We start from the raw sequence: 20,314 nt of genomic DNA, 5'->3' as shown, positions 1-20,314 counted from the left end.
GCTTGCTCGTACCTCAACTATTCCTCGGAGTCTATTGAATACCTTACAAATTTTTTTTACTGGTATTCGAACCGGTTTGCACACACCTCAACTAATCCCCAAAGTCCATTGAACACTTTATAAGTCCAATAGGCTAGATCCTCAAGGTCCATTGAACACTCTACAAGTCCAATTGATGAGATAAGTGACCTGGCAAACGGGCGGACTGGATAACTACGGGTAAAAGGTAAGGGTCCATGGGTAATTTTTTTGAATGGGTAGGAAAAGGCATGACCAGTACCCGCCCGTGCGAGTACGGGTTGACACGCGGGTCACTCGTAAAAACCGAATTTTGTCTTTTTTTTGTTTTTTTTCCAATTTTTGTTATTCAAATTTCAAACCATTAAATTTATATTGTATTAATTTGAAAACTTGGTATAAAATTCTTTTATTAGACTTTCAAAACTTGGTTAATTTGATTAAATTAATGGACAAACAAAAATTTGATTAAATTTCACCAAACATCATTATCAACATTCAACATACATATTAATTACTAAACAACTAAACCCAATACAATTTCATCATCAGATTGATTTCACCAAACTTCAAGCAAATCAAAATAATTTCATCTTCAATTTCACAAAACTTGAAGCACATATCAAAACAATAACCCAAAAATCTATTACTTCAATTCAAATACATTTAACAAACATAGTAAACAAACTTCATAATAGACTACTTAAAAAATGGTGACACAATTGTTCAAGGGATTTGAATTAACAAATTCTATTACAAAATGGTAGTGTTAGCGGACTCCCTTGATTCCATAATCTTTGCTTGGGTTAATGGCTCAAGAAGCTGATCATCATCAATTTCATCTTCTACAATTAACAAAATTTAAAACATTTGAAATATAAATTAACTATCTTAATATATTAACAAACTAAAATAATAAAACATGTGAAATATAAGTTAACATGTTACCTTTAACTTCAAATCCACAAATTTATGTCCCAATGCACATCAAAGATTGTGCATTCTCCAGTAGAAGTGAACTTCAATATTTATTGAGCACTTTGCTGCCAACATTGAAACTGGACTCCAAAGCAATGGTTGTTATTGGTATACTTATGATATCACGAGTCATCATGGAAAGTATCGGGTAATGATCACAATTTTTCTTCCAACGGTTTGGGATATCTATATTGAAAAATTTGATGCGATCAAACTTTGTTTCCACCAAATAAGTATCCAATTCGAACTTCTTAGTAGTACTAAAGTCACTCTTATAGTGGTCAAATTCCTGCACCATTTAAATATTGAAATTTAATAAGTAAAATTGCAAAATAAAAAAAAATTATTAATCACAAGAATATAAAAATGTATAGGGTGTAGTGACTTACACAAATATTATCTCCAAGGCTATTACGACCACTAGTTTGTACCAAAGGGCCAACAGAAACTTCATTGCAATTTAGACCCTTGTAAGCAACAAAAAGCTTATACAACTCTTGCTTGACAACCTCCAATTTTGTTGTTGCAATTGTTGGGTCATCAACTTTTTTGTAACAAAACTCAACAAACTCCAACTTGAAATGTAGGTCAAGAATAGCTGCAATAGCTAACACAATGCCCCAGTATTTATCAAACTTCACTTTAATTTATTTTGCCATGCTACTAACAACTTCATCCCCATTCTCCATCTCTTCTTATAAAACACACTTGAATTTTCCACACATTTACAAGGTACAAGTTTGCTGTGGGGCATTTGGAACCCAAAAAAAGAATAGTAATTTCATAAAATGGTTTCAAGAACTTGCAAATCCTCACCACCTTGTCCCATTCTTCATTTGAAGGACAATTTTATAATTGGGATCTAACAATGACAAATGAACAAACACAAGACGATATATTAACGCACTTTCAAGCATTAAAAAAGTGAAATTCTATCTTGTGGGAACATCCATTCCCAATCCTTTTGAGCTTACCACACCAATTTGTTCAGCAAGTTCTCCAAACTTAATTCTTTTAGCCTTACTTCCTTTAACATATTTCACGCTTTCTCAAATATTATGTAAAGCCGCACTACTAACTTTTAACCCTTCTTGGATTATGAGATTCAAGATATGTGCATTACATCGCACATGAAAAAAAGAATTATCACATAATAAAGCATTTTGCACACAAAGTTGACTCTTTAAAATGTCTTCCATCTTATCGTCATTATTTGCATAGTCCAAAGTAAGAGAGAAGACTTTTTTTTTCAATTCCCCATTCTTTTAAGAAACCATACACTATTTCTAACAAAAGAACCCTTGAGTGTAGAGGAGGAATATATCAAAAGTTGAGAATTTTACTTTGTAACACCCAATTCTCACTAACGTAATGAACCATTAAAGAAATGTACCAGTCAGTCATACAAGAACTCCATATATCATAAGTCAAGCATATTCTACCCAAAACCCTCTCTAAAACAAGCTTAATTTTTTCCTTCTCTCTTCTATATATTTTTAAGCAATTCGCCTTAGCGGTGTTCTTAGTATAAAACTTAACTTCATGGACATCTCTAGTTCCTTCATGCTCCACTATAGAATATGGATAATTATGTTTAATAATTCCTATTGCCATCTTCTCACGATAAGTCTTTTGAGAAATCCTCAAATGTCGCAATTTAGTATCACAATCCATCATTAATTGATCTACATGAGTGATGCTACGTTTAAGACAACCTTCCATATGGTGCTTCAAATTTTTAGTCCCATATGTGGAATTGCCATATTCATAAGATTTACTACAAATCCAACACTTTGCCCTCTCATTCCCATTCTCATAAAAAAATGTTGTAAATTGGCCCCAAATATCTGAAATTTTACATTTTTTTAGTACAAATAGTACTAGTAACGGAAAAAGGTTCAGTTACTTTACAGACATTTTCTATCACCTGATTCTCATTTATCATATCTTTAGAATTGTAATAACTCTTTCTAGCTAGTATACTTTGGGAAATATAATATGAAGTCGCTAAATATATCATAGAAAATATATATGTAGTTAAGTACAAAATAGTGGGCCCAAAAATTTCTTTACATTAAGAAAAGGGTCATATACATAAACTCAAATCACAATAGTGGGTAGTAGTGCCATTCTCCTCGCTCTCGACATTCCATCCAACGCTTCTCACCTATTTCCTGCAAAAATAGAGAAACCAACGGAGTGAGCACTAATTGCTTAGTAAGTTATATGCTATGCTACCCTTCATCTCTGTTGCTTATATTTTGAATTTTTCCTTACAACACACTTTTCTATCTTTTCGGTTCTTTGTTTTTTCTCTATTCTTCCTCTCTGTTCTTTCTCTATTTCTATTTACCTCAATATGGGCGTTACAAGAATCCTCCATGCCAATGTGTTAAATTTCCAATAAATACCCTACACAAAGAAAAGCAAACAACAGGGTGGGTGAATCTAAACCATTCGTGGGGGTCATTAGTGTATGTGAAATCTTGAACAAAAGGGTGGGTGAATCTAAAGATAATTTCATGGCTCATGTCAACCAAAGACAAAGTAAGTTACTGGACAAATTTGACTCTTTTATATCCTTTCTCATGTCTTAGACTCTCAGCATGATATAAAAAGTTGCTTGAAATAATAGATAAAAATTTTCAACACATGCACCTTTCAAATTTGGACAAAAGGGAACAAAAAAAATTTGAGTCATCCTTTTCCTAGAATGTTGCACTACATAAAACGATGAAATAATGAAAACCAAAACACTCTATCTATTTCACAAGCAAATTAGTCCCAAATGGTGGATTTTCCAACTCAACACTACAGTCAGCCTCAACCAACACAAAAAAAAAAGCAGAGTATAAAGTATAAATAAAGTCACATTCAGCAGCACTCACCAGAGTATAAGGTTTCAGTACAAAAAAAAACTTGTCAATCAATAGATTCATCACTTAGCAGCCAAATGAACAGAGTCACATTCAACAGTGGTGGAGACTAGAGAGTTTAGAACAGTGGCTGCAAATGGAGATACAATAAGTAAAACAACTAGTTAAGAGATAAATATAGCACAAAGTTACAAACTAATGTGAGAAAGATCAGAGAATGAGAAACGGAGAATCAACTTGCAACTTAGCCGTGGAGGAGAAATGGAGAACAATGGCGTTGGTTGTGTGAGAGAGAGAATGAGAGCTGCGTGCGTGAGAGAGATTGAGAGTGAGAGCTGCTTGTTGGACGTGGGCGACTGGGCGTTGTTGGCTGTGTGAGAGGGAGATGGTTTGGAAGAAAAATGATTCAGTGATGGGTGATGGCTTCGTGAGAGAGAAATGGGTGAAATAGTTTAGTGATGAGTGAGTGATGGCTGCGCTTGCATGAGAGAGAAATGGTTGCGTAAGGAAATTAGTAGAGAAGAGATTAAGAGTGAGAGCTGCTGGTGTTGGCTAGGTGTGGGCGTGGGCACTAGTTTAGGAGAAATGGTTGGGCACTAGAGTGGACGCTGGCTAGAAGAAATTAGGAAATTAGGATTTTTAGTTTTTAGTTTTTTTTAAGTGAAATGTAGGTACCACAGGTATCACCCGACCCACTTGTATTTTTCACAGGCGGGTAGGGTACATGTAATTTTGGTACGGGTACTTATTATAGGCACCCATACCCACTTGTTTTACCTGGGTACCCCTAGAGCCGTAGGTAGGGATCAAAGTTTGCTAAGTCTAAGTAAGTCACAAATGTGATAGGTGACTATTTGGTGGCACTCAAACACAAGACCTCATAGATAACCTAAGGTCTTATCATCCGGTCACAAACTAAGTGGTTTTGGAGGTAAATTTAAACTCAGGCTTATGTGTCAGCCATTTTTCATTTCTAAAATCAAGTAGGAATAAACCAAATTGAAAATGTGTAAATAAATGGTATTAATTTGAATCTAATAGTTTAATTAGGTTTGATATATATACATATTATTTTTTCACTAGAATTGTCAATCATAAATGTTGACAAGTGTTTTGAAATTAATGGATTTAATTATGTTGGTTGTGGAAGGATTGTGTTGCACCTGGTCTAAATCGTCAATCATAAATATAAAATATCATTTCTTATTTTCGGATAACAAATTTCTCAATGAGATTTAGATATCATCTATATATCTATATAATCTTGAAGCCAACCCTTGCTATTGATCGCCATTTGGATTCTACATAGAATTCCAGTAGGATACACGTGGAATTCCATGTAGGATGTGTGATGTGGATATATATTAATTATTGTATTGGTATTCCAAAGGTTTAATAAAAAGATATAATGATTAATTGCTGATATTCTAAAAGTTTAATAAAAAGATACAATGATTAATTGTATGCAAGATGCCATAGATTCTATTGAACAACAACAGGTATTGAGTTTTCTGTTGATACATTTTTCCTGTTAAAGAATGTGTACTATGTTCTGCATAACATATACAGGAAAGTACTTGGAACACTAACCATGGACATAAACATTTACCTTGCAGACTTCAAGTTTATTGATTGTCACTTCTGATTTTTTTTTTTCGTTTGACAACTGGAGAAAATGCATTCGGTGTTCCACATCCTCCGTTTGACTATGATTCAAGAGTACTACACTGGACTTTTGATTAGATAAATGTTCTAACTCAAGATACATTGATGTTGAAGCACCTTTAAATCTCATGGTTCTCTAAACTTCTCATGGTTTAGTAGTGTATTTTAGTCCCATGAGACAAAAGAGATCGTTGCTCTAATTGTCTTACTACAAGTTCAGCATATGATTTTTAAAAGTTTTGATTTTTTTTAAACCTTTTGGGTTTTGGGTACTTGATATATTAGTGTTTTTTTTTTTTTTTTTTTTTGGGTATGCTTAATGTGTGAATTTTATTTATTATTTTGAAGGTAACTGAGATGAAAGCAGAGTATTTTCCTCCTAGAGAAGATGTAATTTTGCAGAATGAAGCACCCTCTAACTTCTATATTTTTTGTCACTGGTGCTGTAGTAAGAATTCAATTTGATCTAGCAGATCCTAACATCAAAGGTTTGTTCTAGCACAGTAGTATAGAAGTCGTGTATACTGCTGTGACAAAATGATGTGATGATTTTACTAGACTATTTTTATGTGAACATGGTTTTTCTGCTATTAAAGGCAGATGTAATGATTTGTGGCTTTTCTTTTTACAGATTTAGAAGTGTTCCTTTATGGGAAGCGATATTAGCGAAGCATGAATCTGTGGTTAAAATTCTTGAGCAGAAAGTGGTGCAATTATATCTTCTGGAGATGTTGGTTAGTTTACTGCAATTGAGCAAACAGTTTGGTTTTACTCAAGGACATTGTTTGTCATGGAGGATATTTAACACAACCGAATAGCAAAGGAATGACTCCACTTCATAATGCAATCAGTGAAAGAAATGTTGAAATAGTTAATAAAGTTTCTCATAGATCAAAGAGTTGACATCGATAAGCCAAATATACATGGTTGGACTCCAACAGCTTTGGTAGATCACCAAGGCCTTGAAGATATACAGATTTTGTTGCAAACTAGGCAACAAACCAAGATTTATAGGATGAAGGCATCATCTTGATTACACTATAAATAAATAAAGCTGTATAATACTTTTTTAAACCGTATGTATATAAATATTTAATATAAAAGTTTGCTTCAGGATTGATTTCAAAGATTCATCATTCAAGGTAAACATAGGCATCTTATTCCTATTACTAACAGGATTGTTGAGTTAACCGTATATATCCTCAAAATTTATTAATTGCTACAACAATTTTTTACAAGGTTGAAGGCATAATTGCACAAGAAAGGGGACCAGTGTGATTTTATGCAAAAATAAAGATTGTAATTTTGTAACTTTCCGGTAGAGTTTGCACAAAAATGTAATTTTGTAACTTTCCGGTAGAGTTTGCACAAGAATACGAGGAATTGTAGACAAAAAAAAAAAAAAAAAAAAAAGGTACATGCCAAATTCTAAAACATCGGTGCAATGAATTGTTACAATCTCTCATTGTAGTTCAACGGTTTTGACATAAATAAAAAATTAAAAAAAGGGGAATAGCATTGAGAACTAAATCTCAAACAAAATGAGTTATAAAAAAAGCATAAAAAAAGCATAGACAAACGACAAGTTGAAACGTTCAATTATTCAAACAAATATGGTATCAGAGTCATTTTCATAAACAACCCGCCCAAACATGCAATGAGAATCATTGAGTTAATTTTCCGTCCCTGAGGTTTGGAGCGACTTGAGGTGCATCCAGTGAAATCAGAAAATCTCACAATAGTCCCTGTCAGACAATTGACGTTACCTATTATTAAACAGCGTAAGGTTTTTTTAGTTCTTTAACAATAAATGAATCTTATAAATTAAAAAAACTAAAATATCTACTAAAAACCAAATTATATTAAACAAACTAACAAGCGACGGGTTGGGCCGTTGGGGGTGAAGGTGAGGGTGAGATGGCATGATGGTAAGGGCTTGCTGGTCGAAGTGGGGGTTCCTGGGAGTTAGTGTCTGTTTGCGTCCTTTCATTTTTTTCCTTTTAAACTTTAATTTTATTTGTTTTACAGATTTTTTTTTTTTTTGGTAACTTCGGGTCAGTTTACGTGATCCTTAACTAAACTTTGGGATTTATTGAACATCTTACAAGTCTAAAAAATTAAGTAAATTATAATATTACTGTAGTAAATATCCTTAAAGTTTGAACCTAAGACAGATTTATTAATATACTAATTAAATTAATATATATTTTCAAATAAAAATAGGTTAAATGAGATTAAAGATTAAATTAATAATAAATTAAAAGGGCAATATAGTCTTTTAATATAAAAGATTATTACAAAGTTAGATCTGGATAACATTAGTTGTCTGAAGGGGATTATTCTGATATTTTTCGATTTTTTTTTTTTTTTTTTTTTATGAACTTACTTTCTCCAAACCTCAGGGACAAAAATGTCATTTACGAGAATTATTAGGCTTGTGTTTATGGCTTCCTCAGTTCCCACCGTTAGATTTTATAAGACACCACCTAGTGCTTTAGTATCATTAATTTATATATTGCATATGGATCAAATATTCAAATGAATTGATGATTTTTATTTTACTTCTTCACCAAAATCACCAATGTTTTAGCACAAAGTTTGACTTGGATAAGTAGTTAGATGAAACCCAATTGCATTAATGGAAGAAATAGAAAGTTAAATAAACAAAATCAAGATAAAGCATGTTGCTCAACAACTAGTTTGCAGGAAATCTTGGAAATGCTTTCAACTCCCGGAAAGAGTCAACAAAGAAAAATATGTAAATAACCCATTTAAGTAGTGTATATTTCTGACGAGGAATAAGTACTAGTCTAAGTGATGTTTTGATTAGAGTTATTAGATATTTTTTTTTCTCTTTTATGCATCACCAGTTCTTCGTGCACCTCTTCGCTCTTTTGTTTGTTCATGGATCAAGCTTGTGTTCATGGCTGTTTTCTAAAGTTGAGACTTGAGATGCTATTCACACTCCACCAATTATATAATAAGACTTAGATTAAAAAATAATATCAAATTATAAAGTTTGTATTTAAAATAAAATAAATTTATTTAAAGGGGTTAAAACAAGTTTAGAAAAACACTATATTTTGAAGATATCATTTATTTATTTTTATGAGTTTAAGGTATTTCAATATTTTTTTTTGTAATTTTTATAAATTCTGTACATTTTCAGGACATTTTTGAAAAAAATATATCAAAATCATTAAAAGGATTTTTTTTTGGGTACGTTTAAAAATTATGTACATTTTTGGGACGTTTTTGAAAAATTATACCAAAATCATTCAAACTCCTAAAAGGTCCATCAACAGTCCAAATAAGTACCTTTGGCCCAAAGGCTCAAGGCCTCGCAACCAGGCATCGCCACGATCAAAAGTATCAGATGCTACGTGTCACACTGTGCAATGGACACGTCTTTCCGTCACGTATCACCGGCCCAATTCCAAAATCTCGCACAATTAGCATCATCATCAGTTCAGTTGCATCTTATTGCAGAATCCTAATTAAATTATAAAATAATAAGTCATGGCATTTCTCGCCGGACTCTTTCGTCACCGGCAACTTCTATCTTTTCAAGTTCGGCCGAATTGTAGCTACTCTTGTAGTTGGCGATATCTCTTCTTATATCCGAGTTCTAAAACTAGGTGGTTCAGTAGCGGAAGCACTGAGTCGACTCAGTCAGAATTTCCCTTAGAAAATGCGTATAATATCTTAGGAGTACCGGAGACCAGCTCATTTTCTGAAATCAAAACTTCGTTTCGAAAATTAGCCAAGGAAACTCACCCGGACCTTGCTGATTCAAAGAACCACTTGTCTGCTTCAAAACGTTTCATTCAAATCCTTGCAGCTTATGAGGTACTATATGTATATGTTTACATATTTTTTAAAATTTGAGTAGTCTGATCATGTGATACGAATGGGGAATTAGTGCTAATATCTGGAGTTTGAACTTATTAAAGTTTTAGTTAGTATAGTAAGGGACTAGAATTAGTAATAAAACTTGGAATCTCTAAAGTTAGTAATAAAACTTGGAAAACTTTAGAGATTGATTTTGAGGGTTGAATTCTGGAATATTAAGTTCTGATTGCCTTTTGATATTATGATTGATTAGACTCATTGCAAATAACAAATGTTGATGGGAGATGCTTTGTTAAGAATCTTGCTATTGATATCAAGACTTTTAGGTTATTTTTGGAACTTCATTGGGACTGGGACTGCATTTTGATCGGATTTTATAGAAATGTCCTATGTTTTGTTGGGTGTAAATAAATAAGTGCGGGACTAAATTGAATTGTTTTTGGAGAATGAGTGCAAACTCCGCCTATGAACCTATTGAAATCAGTTTAAATGAAAAGCAATTATATTTTGAGTTTTAAATCAAAGTATTTTTTTAATATCATTGAATAATTTATGTTTAATTAGTTAGATTCTATTTAAAATATTTATTTGTGAAAAGAATATAATTTGGATTATATACAACCAAAATTTGTTCTCCAATTCGTAGGTAGTTGTACATTTGCTGCAGTTGATAGTTAGATGGAGTTATGCATGTAAATAATTTATTTTTTCATGTATTTACAATGTGACTGCTTGTAGTTTAGTAATATTTCTTATTGTGGTGTTTTTGACATACAGGGAATTCTGACAACGAAATTTGATCAATAATGCATTGCAGATACTTTCAGATTCTGAGAAGAGGGCTCACTATGACCTGCATCTTCTATCCCAAAGGAAGCTTATGCAAAAAAAGTCTGGACAAGGTTCAAAATTGTACATGTATGAATCCCACATGACAGCAAGCAAGCAAATGGAAGTTGTTGAATGGTTAAAGTGGTATAGATTTGCTATAAATGATATAGTGTCAGAGAAGAAGGTTATAGCTGGAACGGGCTACTTTGATGTACTTCAAGCAGATTTTTATTCAGCCATACATGCAGCATACTATGGCCCTTTAATTGAGTCCATGGACCTTCTTCCTGATCGCTTTGAAGCTGAGGAGAGGTCTGTGTATGAAACTCCAGAGGTGCTGCACTTGGTTTCAGGGCGTGATCTTTTTGGAATGGTCTGCTTGGCTAATAATAATCTCAGATTGTCTTTTGCCTGCAATAAAAAGCTGACTCCGACGAACATTGGTTTGGACATGTGTTGGTCTGTTGAGAATGCAGGCAGTTGTATGAATTCTAATGTAGTAAATGATGTTCTAATTTCTCCCCAACAAGCCAATAATAATACAAGTCATGAATCAGATGCATATAAAGATTTAGAATTGCATGTCTCTGGACGTGTGGTTGCTGTGGCTACTAGAGTCCCTCCTAAAAGCTATTCTGATGGGATTCAGAAAGAAGATGTTGAAGATCACATTCATGTTTTTCTTAGTTCAGATGAAGGTCCCTTCCATTCTAGCGCAGGATTTTCCAAGGATTCCCTTTTGCATGTTGCAGTTGGATCAAGGATTCCACTTGGAACTATAACTGGTTTGAGGACTAGCCCAGAAGAGGGGTCATGCTTTGTCTACAATAGCAGTGGTACAAAAACCCATGTGATAATGAAACATAGGACAATGCTGGTCTGTAAAATTGATATCCTTTTGTTTGCTTTCTTTTTCACTTCCATCCTTGATATGCCATTTTCGGTCTATATTTTAGATGCTTACTTAAAGATGCAATTTTCTTTGTGTCATTTTTCCTATTAAATAAAAAAGATAAACACTAGATTCAGATCTACAACTCTATTCTGGGTTGCTTCCTGAGTGGTGCACATTGTGACTATTTGGCTTGTAATTGAAACAATGATTGGGTTCTTGATGATTTTGCATGTAGTTACCTGCCTAGATTTGTTGATTTATTAATACTTAGAAAGTAATAATAATGATTTTTGGTGCTTCTTGCATGAACAGATATATAAGATGACTCAATTAATTTTGCTAACAACTATTTGCAACGTTGGAGCAAGATTATTGTAGAAAGTGTTCTTTGTGACGACATGTATAAGAACAAGAGATTTCGCCCTTAAAATTTAGAATTTGGTAAAATTGCATCAAGATTTACGGCAATCAGGTTTAGGGGCAGGTAGCAATCGACAGTCGCGCATTCTTTTTGAACCATGCATCTCCTCTATGGTGTTTACAGTTTTTCATATATTCTGCCTGCATTATACTTGAATTTAGGTGTGTCTCGGTGTTTCAATCTTTATAACTTCTTTGATTGTGGGAGACACATCATTCAATGAATGTCTTACCCTTAATCTGCATCTCGCCTGACAAACTGCTCTCTGCCAATCTTATACTAAGGCATCCCTTCCGGTTGCTTAAGTTTCATTGTGAAGAAAGACATTTGACTTCTTGAAAACTTTTGGCTGTCACTGCTGCTAAGCTTTAAATTATTGTATCTGTTTGCATCACTGTATTTGTGTGATGTATTTAAGGAAATTTTTATTATTACTTGTTTTTCATATTTCCCTCTTGTTTATGTTTCAGGTTAAGCATATGCACTGGTATCAAGTAGGAGATGAAGTTTCTGTTTGTGAGTGTAGATGTAGTAGAGCCCGGTTACCACCTAGCAAGTAAGTTGTGTCAGTTATTAGAGGAGTCGTTTGACAATATTTGTATCCCAACCAAGCCTTGCCTAACCATTTGAAGTTGGCTAAATGAAATTCACTTTTTATTATGGTTAATTAAAGGATGTTGTTTTTGACCAACTTACAGTCTTTTGTTTGGGACTGTTGGATGATTTTTACATGTGCGAGAAAATAAGCTTTGATGCCTCACATGAGAATGTTATGCGTGTCTTGCCTGGTCTTCTTTTTGTCTTGGAATTGTGTCTGTTCTCTTATCTATACTGTCTTCAGCTGAAGATTTTATTGGATTTCTTAATATGCAGGCATATTGCTTTATATGTTTTGTCAAATCTTGGAAGTATTTTGTGCTTTATTGGTACAATTAATATGATCCTTATTCGAATTAGCATAAGATTGGTTTTGATTCTAATTTCTGACTTAATAAGACTGAGCTTGTTAGTTCAATGCAGTGGATTTGGTTGGGATTTGATAAAAAACCTATGGGGTCAGTTGGGTCATGCCTCATTATAGTGGCTTGAAGCTTCTTCATCAGAAATTTTATCATTGTAAAATTAAGTTGATTGGAGAATAAAATTAGTGGAATTTTAAACTTAAATATCATGTATTATCTGTAGCATACCACGGGAAATCACTCAGATCTATATTTTCATTTACTAAATCTTTAATGGATTATTGCAACAGGTTTTGGCTGTTCGAGCCCCGCTGTGGCGTGCATGATATAGGTGGTTGGTATATTGAAACATTTGGCAGAGATAAAAGAGGCCACACTGTGTTGTCCCAAAGGTATTGGGATGGTTTTGATGCTAGCGAACAATTTGACAAGTAAGTGCATTTGATGCAGGACAAGACAGAGAAAAGGAGATTAAATTTTAAAATGAAGTTTAAATTATAGTATCACTTGGTGTATTGCAACAAATATTCAAAGATAATTTTCAACATTATAATTTTTCTTTTAGTCTAGGACTTTGTATTATATGCTTATAAGCCAGCAGTTTCACCTGGATTTATTTGTCGTAGTTATCCTTAATAGGTTCTTTTGGTGTATTATGTCTTAATTGACCATGGAAAATTAACTTAATCTCCCTAACTCTTAACTTTGTTTTCTTCTGTTTTATTTATATGATCTGCAGAAGGCTTCATCCAGCAATGTATTTGCTTGCACTTGCATATAGAACTCTAGATCTTGAAGATGCAAAAAGAAGGAAGCGGACCTTCAGGGATATTTTTGACGTATAAATGTTCAGAATTCTCAGCTGGTGCAAGAAACTTGTTTAGGAGGTGTAAAGTTGGGTACTTTCAGAAAGTGTAAATGCTTCAGCTCTGTGGCATATCAGAAATGCTTCATTTCTAATGTCAAAGGATTGGTTGTTGGGATGCATTTGTCTCCAATGGATCAAGGCCGTATTAGGTATTTCTATGATATCTTGGAGGCTTTAAATTCTTAGCTATTGTGAGGAAGTCATTAAGTGATATAATCCAGGGCTTTCAAGTTCTGGCATTGTAAATACTTCAATGCTTCAGTGCCTGGAAAATTATAAAAGGTTCCAGTCAAAGCATTATCTATTGATTTTGCTTTGATATCCTATATTGAATCAGTCACAAGAAATCTTAGTTTCACTGGTGGTGATTCTGCTGAATCTATCTTCTTGAATCCTGTTATGCTTATTCAGAAAGATGACTGATAGAATATGTTGAGGAAGATTGGCTCTTATCCTGCCAATTTATGTGTGAGCTCTGGTCTTCTCTAAAAGCAAGCCCTTTTGCTCACTTCTTGTGACAATAGTTCCTGAAGTTGTTATTCATCAGGCATGAATGTGAGAGGAAAATTGGTAATAAAAAAGAAGAGCCTACCATCATCCTGTTATGATTGTTCATAAAGATGATTCATGGGATATATCGAAAGAATGGATTTCCTCCTGTGCTGCTATAGTTCTTTCAACAATAGTTCTTGAAGTTGTTCACTGTAGTTGTCCGTCAGGATCGGAAAGGGAGATGACTGTTTAAGTGGCGGTCAAAAAGGAAGAGCAGAAATTCTATTGAGAGTTCATTTGGCTACAATTTTGTTCAAATGAAGGCTCACATAGTAAAATGATAATATAGTTAAAATCAAATTATATGATGTAGGTTTATATATGCTGGATTCACTTTTTTATTTTGTTGTATATCTTGATAAGCCTCAAGCCTTACGACTTACATGGCTTCTCCATTTCAAGGATTTAATACGCATGCAAGTTGTAAATTTGATATATTGTTCTCCTTGATACTGATCAATAAGTTATCTGTTAGCTTCTGTATCATTTGTTTCTTTCACATTTCATTTTGACTTCCCTGTTTCATAAATCATCTAAACGTTTTCCTTAAACGTGACAGAATGTTGAACTTTTAAGAAATGCTCCTGTCAATGCGAAATACAGATCCATTGATGATATGAAATTATTGTTGATCCATGCCTCCTTTTTTTCCTTTACTTCAGCATATCTTCCCATTTGCAGTACTGTCCACCTGCTAATGCACGATAATATCTATCTCTACAGTAGACAGGTCTTCCATCAGCAGCCTCCGCTGCAGCTGCTGCCAAATCGTCATCAGATTTGACCTCCACTGGCAATTTTAGCAGCTCCTCTTTTCTACATATATAAGAAGAAAGTTGGAATGTAAGTGTCCAAAGCACTTGAGAATTGAAGGGTTGGAATCTCTATTTTTCTGTACATACCTTATATTAGACTTTTTTTCAATCTTTTCAACTGGAACATTGGAGGGGTTCTCTTTTGTGGAAAAGGCGGTCTGAAAAAAATGCTCCACTGGTGTAGCAAAGATAAATAGCGACACTGCTGTCACAAGTAATGCCCCAGTTCCTACCAGTGTTTGTTTTAGCAATTTGATGACTGGTTTAACCTAGAGGCATAAATTCCCGTATGAGATTCTCATTCATTTTAAAAGCACAAAAATTGCACCTCATGGTCCTGTTAAATATGCTGTAGAATGTGAGTAGGCATTTTTAGCAGAAATGCATGTAAATATTCATGTCTTCAATGCTTGATGCTTATATAGTATACGTGTTAAAAGTATGAGTAAGTGTACTTCTGCATGTGTTGTATGTGACTGTATATTGTTTGGTTTAGTACATAAATTTTCCCAGGACATGAACCATATGCTTCTGTTTATAAAACTTCAAAAATGAATTTGATCAATTGTGTTGATAGTACCTTGTAAGCACCCAATAATCTATCACGAGCTAGGACCTGCGAGGGAAAAACAAGTTAGTTAGTTCTCAGTGGAGTTATCTAATCCACAGAGATAATATCTGCAGAAGTTTTGTCTTTATGTTTTTTTTTTTGGGTTCATTTTTCAGAATTTTTTTATTCTCTGCTGACTCTATGTCATCAGGGGCAAGGCTTTTTTTTTATACCAACCCTGCAGTTGAGCTTCTTTTTTGCTTTTTTTTTTTTTAATAAATCTTTCTAATTATCTATGAAGGATAACCCTCAGTCATTTTTACTCTTATTCCATCACACCAGATTACTCGGTTAGCAGATAACACTGGTCAACTATAATAGAGGTCTTATAAACAACTAAATTTGTTACTTTTCATTTTTCTCTTTTTCATTTTAAGTTTTTCTTATCTTAATATAAATTTTACTTTTTCGTGTCAAGATGCTAACTTTTATTTGTTGGATTGCAGATATAAGTTCAAGATTAGATGCTCAAACCAAACTGCCATTGTTCTTTACGTAGGAGTTATTGGCTGTCAGTTAATTTCTTATGGTAGCCAAGTGGTAACTGAGCTAAGTTAGTGCAGGTAACTCCAACAGTTACCCTTTTCTGCATTTTTATTTGTCAGCATGGTGCTTATCCTGATATCAAATGTTCCCTTCCATGTGGCCCTATGACATATCTCTTAAATATCATGGCACTCAGTAGGTTATTAAAGTTCCTTGACACTTCTGTCTCAATAGTTTGATTGCTACAGGAAAATGCATGGTTCAGGATCTATTCTGTATTAGTTCAGATATTAAATGATCTCTGGCATTTATTCCACTATTTAATTTTTGAATGTCATCATTTAGCTTATCTAGCTAAAGAAGAAAAAAATATTGTCATCATTTGATTTTATTTTCTTCAAAATTCCTAGGTGTTATGTTTCCTACTTCAAAACGTTTGCCATCTCTGTCATCCTATCAATAAATGGACACAGTGAAAGATTGTAAATTGTAGTCAGCAGCTTTAGGGTGCATAATAGAAGTTAATTCTCAGCTGAAGTAAAAAAGAAAAGAGGCTTTTTAGTACCAAACATCTCAAAATATTTTCAAGTTTTTTCTGACCCTATTTATCTTTGTTATACAAACCTATCTTGAGTCTCTTGACTCGTGGTCTCCAGCGTGTCTTTTAGTTGAAAAGTTTTATATGATTTGTGAGTCAATTGGGTCTCAACTTCTTCATCAGTGTCTAGATGTTGGGAGTCCCTTGTTAATTTTCATTTTCTGGAAACCCAGTATGCATGAATTAGTAAGGAAAGCGCTGCATGTTTCTGACTTACAATCATCCTGTCAGCCAGATAGGGAAGGAAAGTGAAGGAGATGGAGAAACAGAGAGATGTGTTCAAAATGTGCTAACCTCTGGTGGCTTTACCCACATTTGTCCATCATACCACCCACTTTCTTCATATGGTATCACAGCTGATAGAAGTCTGTCACCAACATAACTCCATCCCTGCAATATGCAAAATTATGGATTAATATTTTGTTAAATTACCATGGAAACCTTATAATTTTGTAGTCAATTAAATAGATTTTGAGTTCTTGAAAGAAAAAATTACATCATTGAATATAATAAGCTATTGGATAAAATAAAAACTGTGGGAGACGCAAGCAGTTGGAATTCTATGTTGTATCTTGTTTAAGAGCTTGCCATATATCTCATTTTATGGTACATTTGCCTCTTGTGATACTTTCAAATGTGTAATTAATTTGTCGCAGACTAGCTCTGCCTATACCCTCATACTTTGATCTGTTGGATAAATCATCTCCTTGCTATATGCAAGTGTTTGAGTTTAAAATTACAATATCTCCCCGTAAAAGTCTTGACATGCCCATGTAAAAGCCTAATTTCTCCATAGACTTTTGCTATTGAATCCTTCACCACAATATGTGAAGTCAACTCGATAAACCCAATTGTCATTTGATATGTTACTAATTGTGCACAATCAACGGTTAAAATGTTTGGCTCATTTATTCATTTTTACTTGTCCACTTATATAGAGATCCGAGTCTCATGTATATTTGTGTTGCAAATATACTGTTCTTGGCATGGTACAGCTTTTCTCTCCTAAAAGTGTTTTATTATAGTAAATGACTACTGCATAATCAGCATAATAACTCGAATAGTAAAATGATTATAACATGAAGGAGGAGGTATCCATACCAGATATATTCGTAAGACAATTAGTGATACAAGGAAAAGAGTTCCTGTTCCAGCAGCTAGCACAAATCTTAGAGGTTCCTGCAGTATTTGAACATCTGATATTGTAAGAAAGTAGCCTGCTTCTCAGAAAATGGAATATGTCTAGCCAGTTTATATTTGTACTCTTCCCTTGATAATTTGTATTATCACGTGTCAATGTGATCTGTGCATGATAATTTTTACTTTACAATATAGTTTTGACTTTTGACTGCCATAACATGAAGACAACGTGCCTCATTCTGCAGAACCCATTGTGACTGCTTTTTTGTTAATCAAGAATCTGAATTTCTACTTAAATTGCATCCATTTCTTGCCACCTCTTTCAAGGCCTTGGAGCCAACCAGTGTAATTGAGAAATGTTTTCAGATCTATGATAGCAGTGGCACAAATAGGTTCTGCCTTTATCATTATACTATTGATGTACTGTGTACTTAAAGAAAATTCTAGAATTTTCAACTTACCTTTGAAGGATCAAAGCTCGCGGCTGCAATTGGAACTCCAAGGATTGTCAAAGTAACTAACCAGAGACCCCCAAGTCGAAGGAAAAACTGCCCTGGTCCCAGTTCGCCCCATGAATACAGAACTCCATCTTTCAGAGATGAGTATTCGTTCACCTAATATAGAACAAATCATTGTAAGTGTTGGTTGACTATCCTAAATCACAGTTAGGTCACAAAACGTGGTATGCATGAATGTGCCTGAAAATACTACCAAGTGGAACCAACTAGTGATTAAATGTGAGTATGAATTGATTATTTTGTACAGCATTCAAGACACAAAATTCCTGAATTTACTTGTAGGCTTGTAGCTTTTCTTTCTACCTGTGATACTTTTTAACTCTCATGCTTCTTTTATTTTCTTCATCTGTTCTTTTGATTTAATGTCTTTCCAGTAACATATGTACAGAAATTATATTGTGTAACTATAGTATGGTCTACTTGATTGTTTGTGCCATAGAGAATTTACCACTCAGACTTAAATATTCAGCTAACTGACCAATTTAATCTTTCTAATCTACAGGGAGCAATGAAGTTACCACTACTAATCATAGAAGAAGCATCAACCTACCGGCCTTTGTTCATAAGGAACCTCAATTTCCAAGCCAGGGTCCCAGCTCCTGCCTGGAGAACTGCTTGTTCCCCCATCCGTTTCATCTTTCAAGGCCCTGACAGAAACCCCGCAAGGTGACTTCTGAGCTCTGTGATACTTAATAATCCATGAACCCCTGCTGCTCCCAAGCTTGACTTGTGTTGCACTAGGAATTATAGAGCAATACACATTTAGTCTGAGCATCTATATTTAGAAAGCTAAACTTCTGTCGATGCAGCAGAGTAAAAGCTGAACTAATTAGGCCGTTCAATTCTTGGTGAACATTGAATACAATAGAGGGAAGAATGATCTTGAGCTGTCTAGTTAAAAAGAGAGCTGTACTATTATTGTTTGAGGGACCACTTATTATTTACGTGGAGGAAAATAATACATATAAAATGTTTTTATTGCAATTTGTGGAGTAAGGGAGTGTTGAGACAGGGACCCTTTTCGTAGCAGAAGAGTTGTTTGTGTTATTAGGTCGTTTTGATTTGTTGTGCACCATCCAAATTAAGCTTAAGATTATCCATTGATTTAGTCCAGCTGTGGTTTTATTATCTTATTATTTGTGGATAGAAAGAGGGTCGCCAGTTCAACGTGGCAATTGTTGCCTTGCACGAAATTTTGTATGTGTCGCTCGTGCTTCCACAAGCACGATTACGAATGACTTTTGATCAACACTAGCTGTTTGTTTGTTTTATATCCAAGTAGAACAATGTGTTCTGAAATGTATAAAATGCAAGTAACTGGAATAAAAAAAATCACAATCCCATTGATTTAAGGATCCTTAGTAATCATGTACGTGACTAGCGGGTTCCCATTAGCCAACCAACGTTATCTCAGAAAAAAAGATCTAACATGATCTTCCAAATTTGAGTCCATTTGAGAGGGTAAATAACAAGAGAAAGTTTAACATGGTTTTCTCAAATTCAAGTCTCCACAGTGCTAATAGGAGTGACATTAGAATTTGTACCTGACTTGTAGTTCTAGAGTCCCAAGAATATTTGAGATACACGTAAGTTGGCATAGACATTTCCAATCATTAAAAAAAAAAAAAAATATTACGGTAGACTATAATGAGTTGAATGTAAATTAATACATTTGCTTAATTTGACATGCTTTTGCTAATTTAATCGTAATCGACACTAATTAGTTTGAATATTCTTTATAAATGGGATTCACAGTGATTTAAGTCAATCTAATTTGATTCTGAGTTCAATCAATCGAACTGAAATTAAGGATTTTATTTGTTTGATGAAACTTTTTCCTGGAATCAATCCAATGTATTTTAATAAAATGCTTGAATTTTGAAATTTAACATATATATATAATGGATCAAAATCGGTTCACTCAACGTTAGATTACATTGAAAAAATTTAAATTATCCAATCAACATATTAAAATAAAATTCATTTAAATGAATGTATGAATTTCAAACACCCAATCTCAATTCCCTCCTTGTCTTTTTGTTATCCCTGCATTGCTGAGCAAGGTAAGCTCTTCCAATGAGAAAACTATTAAAGTTATAACATTTTGCTTTTAACATTAAATAGAAAAATGTTATCTTTATAAAGACTCATACAAAGAAGGTTACAAAGTGACATCTCCAAGAGAAAAACAAAAAAAAAACGAAAAAAGAGAGGGAGAGAGAGAAAAAA

At 33.8% G+C, this 20,314-nt stretch overlaps 2 protein-coding genes across 2 annotated transcripts; one reads left to right on the top strand and one right to left on the bottom strand.

The window, feature by feature from the left end:
• The first annotated feature begins 8,900 nt into the window (after positions 1-8,900).
• On the top strand, positions 8,901-14,391 carry LOC116136366. The gene is made up of 5 exons (XM_031422073.1): positions 8,901-9,386; positions 10,207-11,097; positions 12,007-12,092; positions 12,789-12,929; positions 13,238-14,391. The coding sequence occupies exons 1-5, from the start codon at positions 9,057-9,059 to the stop codon at positions 13,341-13,343; spliced, it is 1,554 nt and encodes a 517-aa protein (XP_031277933.1). The 5' UTR covers positions 8,901-9,056; the 3' UTR covers positions 13,344-14,391.
• A 28-nt stretch (positions 14,392-14,419) lies between these two features.
• Positions 14,420-19,017, bottom strand: LOC116136367 (protein CONSERVED IN THE GREEN LINEAGE AND DIATOMS 27, chloroplastic). The gene is made up of 7 exons (XM_031422075.1): positions 18,636-19,017; positions 18,029-18,181; positions 17,529-17,606; positions 16,722-16,817; positions 15,314-15,349; positions 14,821-15,002; positions 14,420-14,734 (listed from the first exon to the last, which is right to left on the bottom strand). Exons 1-7 carry the CDS (start codon positions 18,858-18,860, stop codon positions 14,572-14,574), a joined length of 933 nt encoding a protein of 310 aa, XP_031277935.1. The 5' UTR covers positions 18,861-19,017; the 3' UTR covers positions 14,420-14,571.
• Between the last annotated feature and the right edge of the window lie 1,297 nt (positions 19,018-20,314).

This window comes from Pistacia vera, unplaced genomic scaffold (genome assembly GCF_008641045.1).
Source record: "Pistacia vera cultivar Batoury unplaced genomic scaffold, PisVer_v2 Contig312, whole genome shotgun sequence".
Lineage (NCBI taxonomy): Eukaryota > Viridiplantae > Streptophyta > Magnoliopsida > Sapindales > Anacardiaceae > Pistacia > Pistacia vera.
The sequence above is the reverse complement of the archived record's forward strand: the minus strand, read 5'-3'. Positions and strand labels throughout refer to the sequence as shown.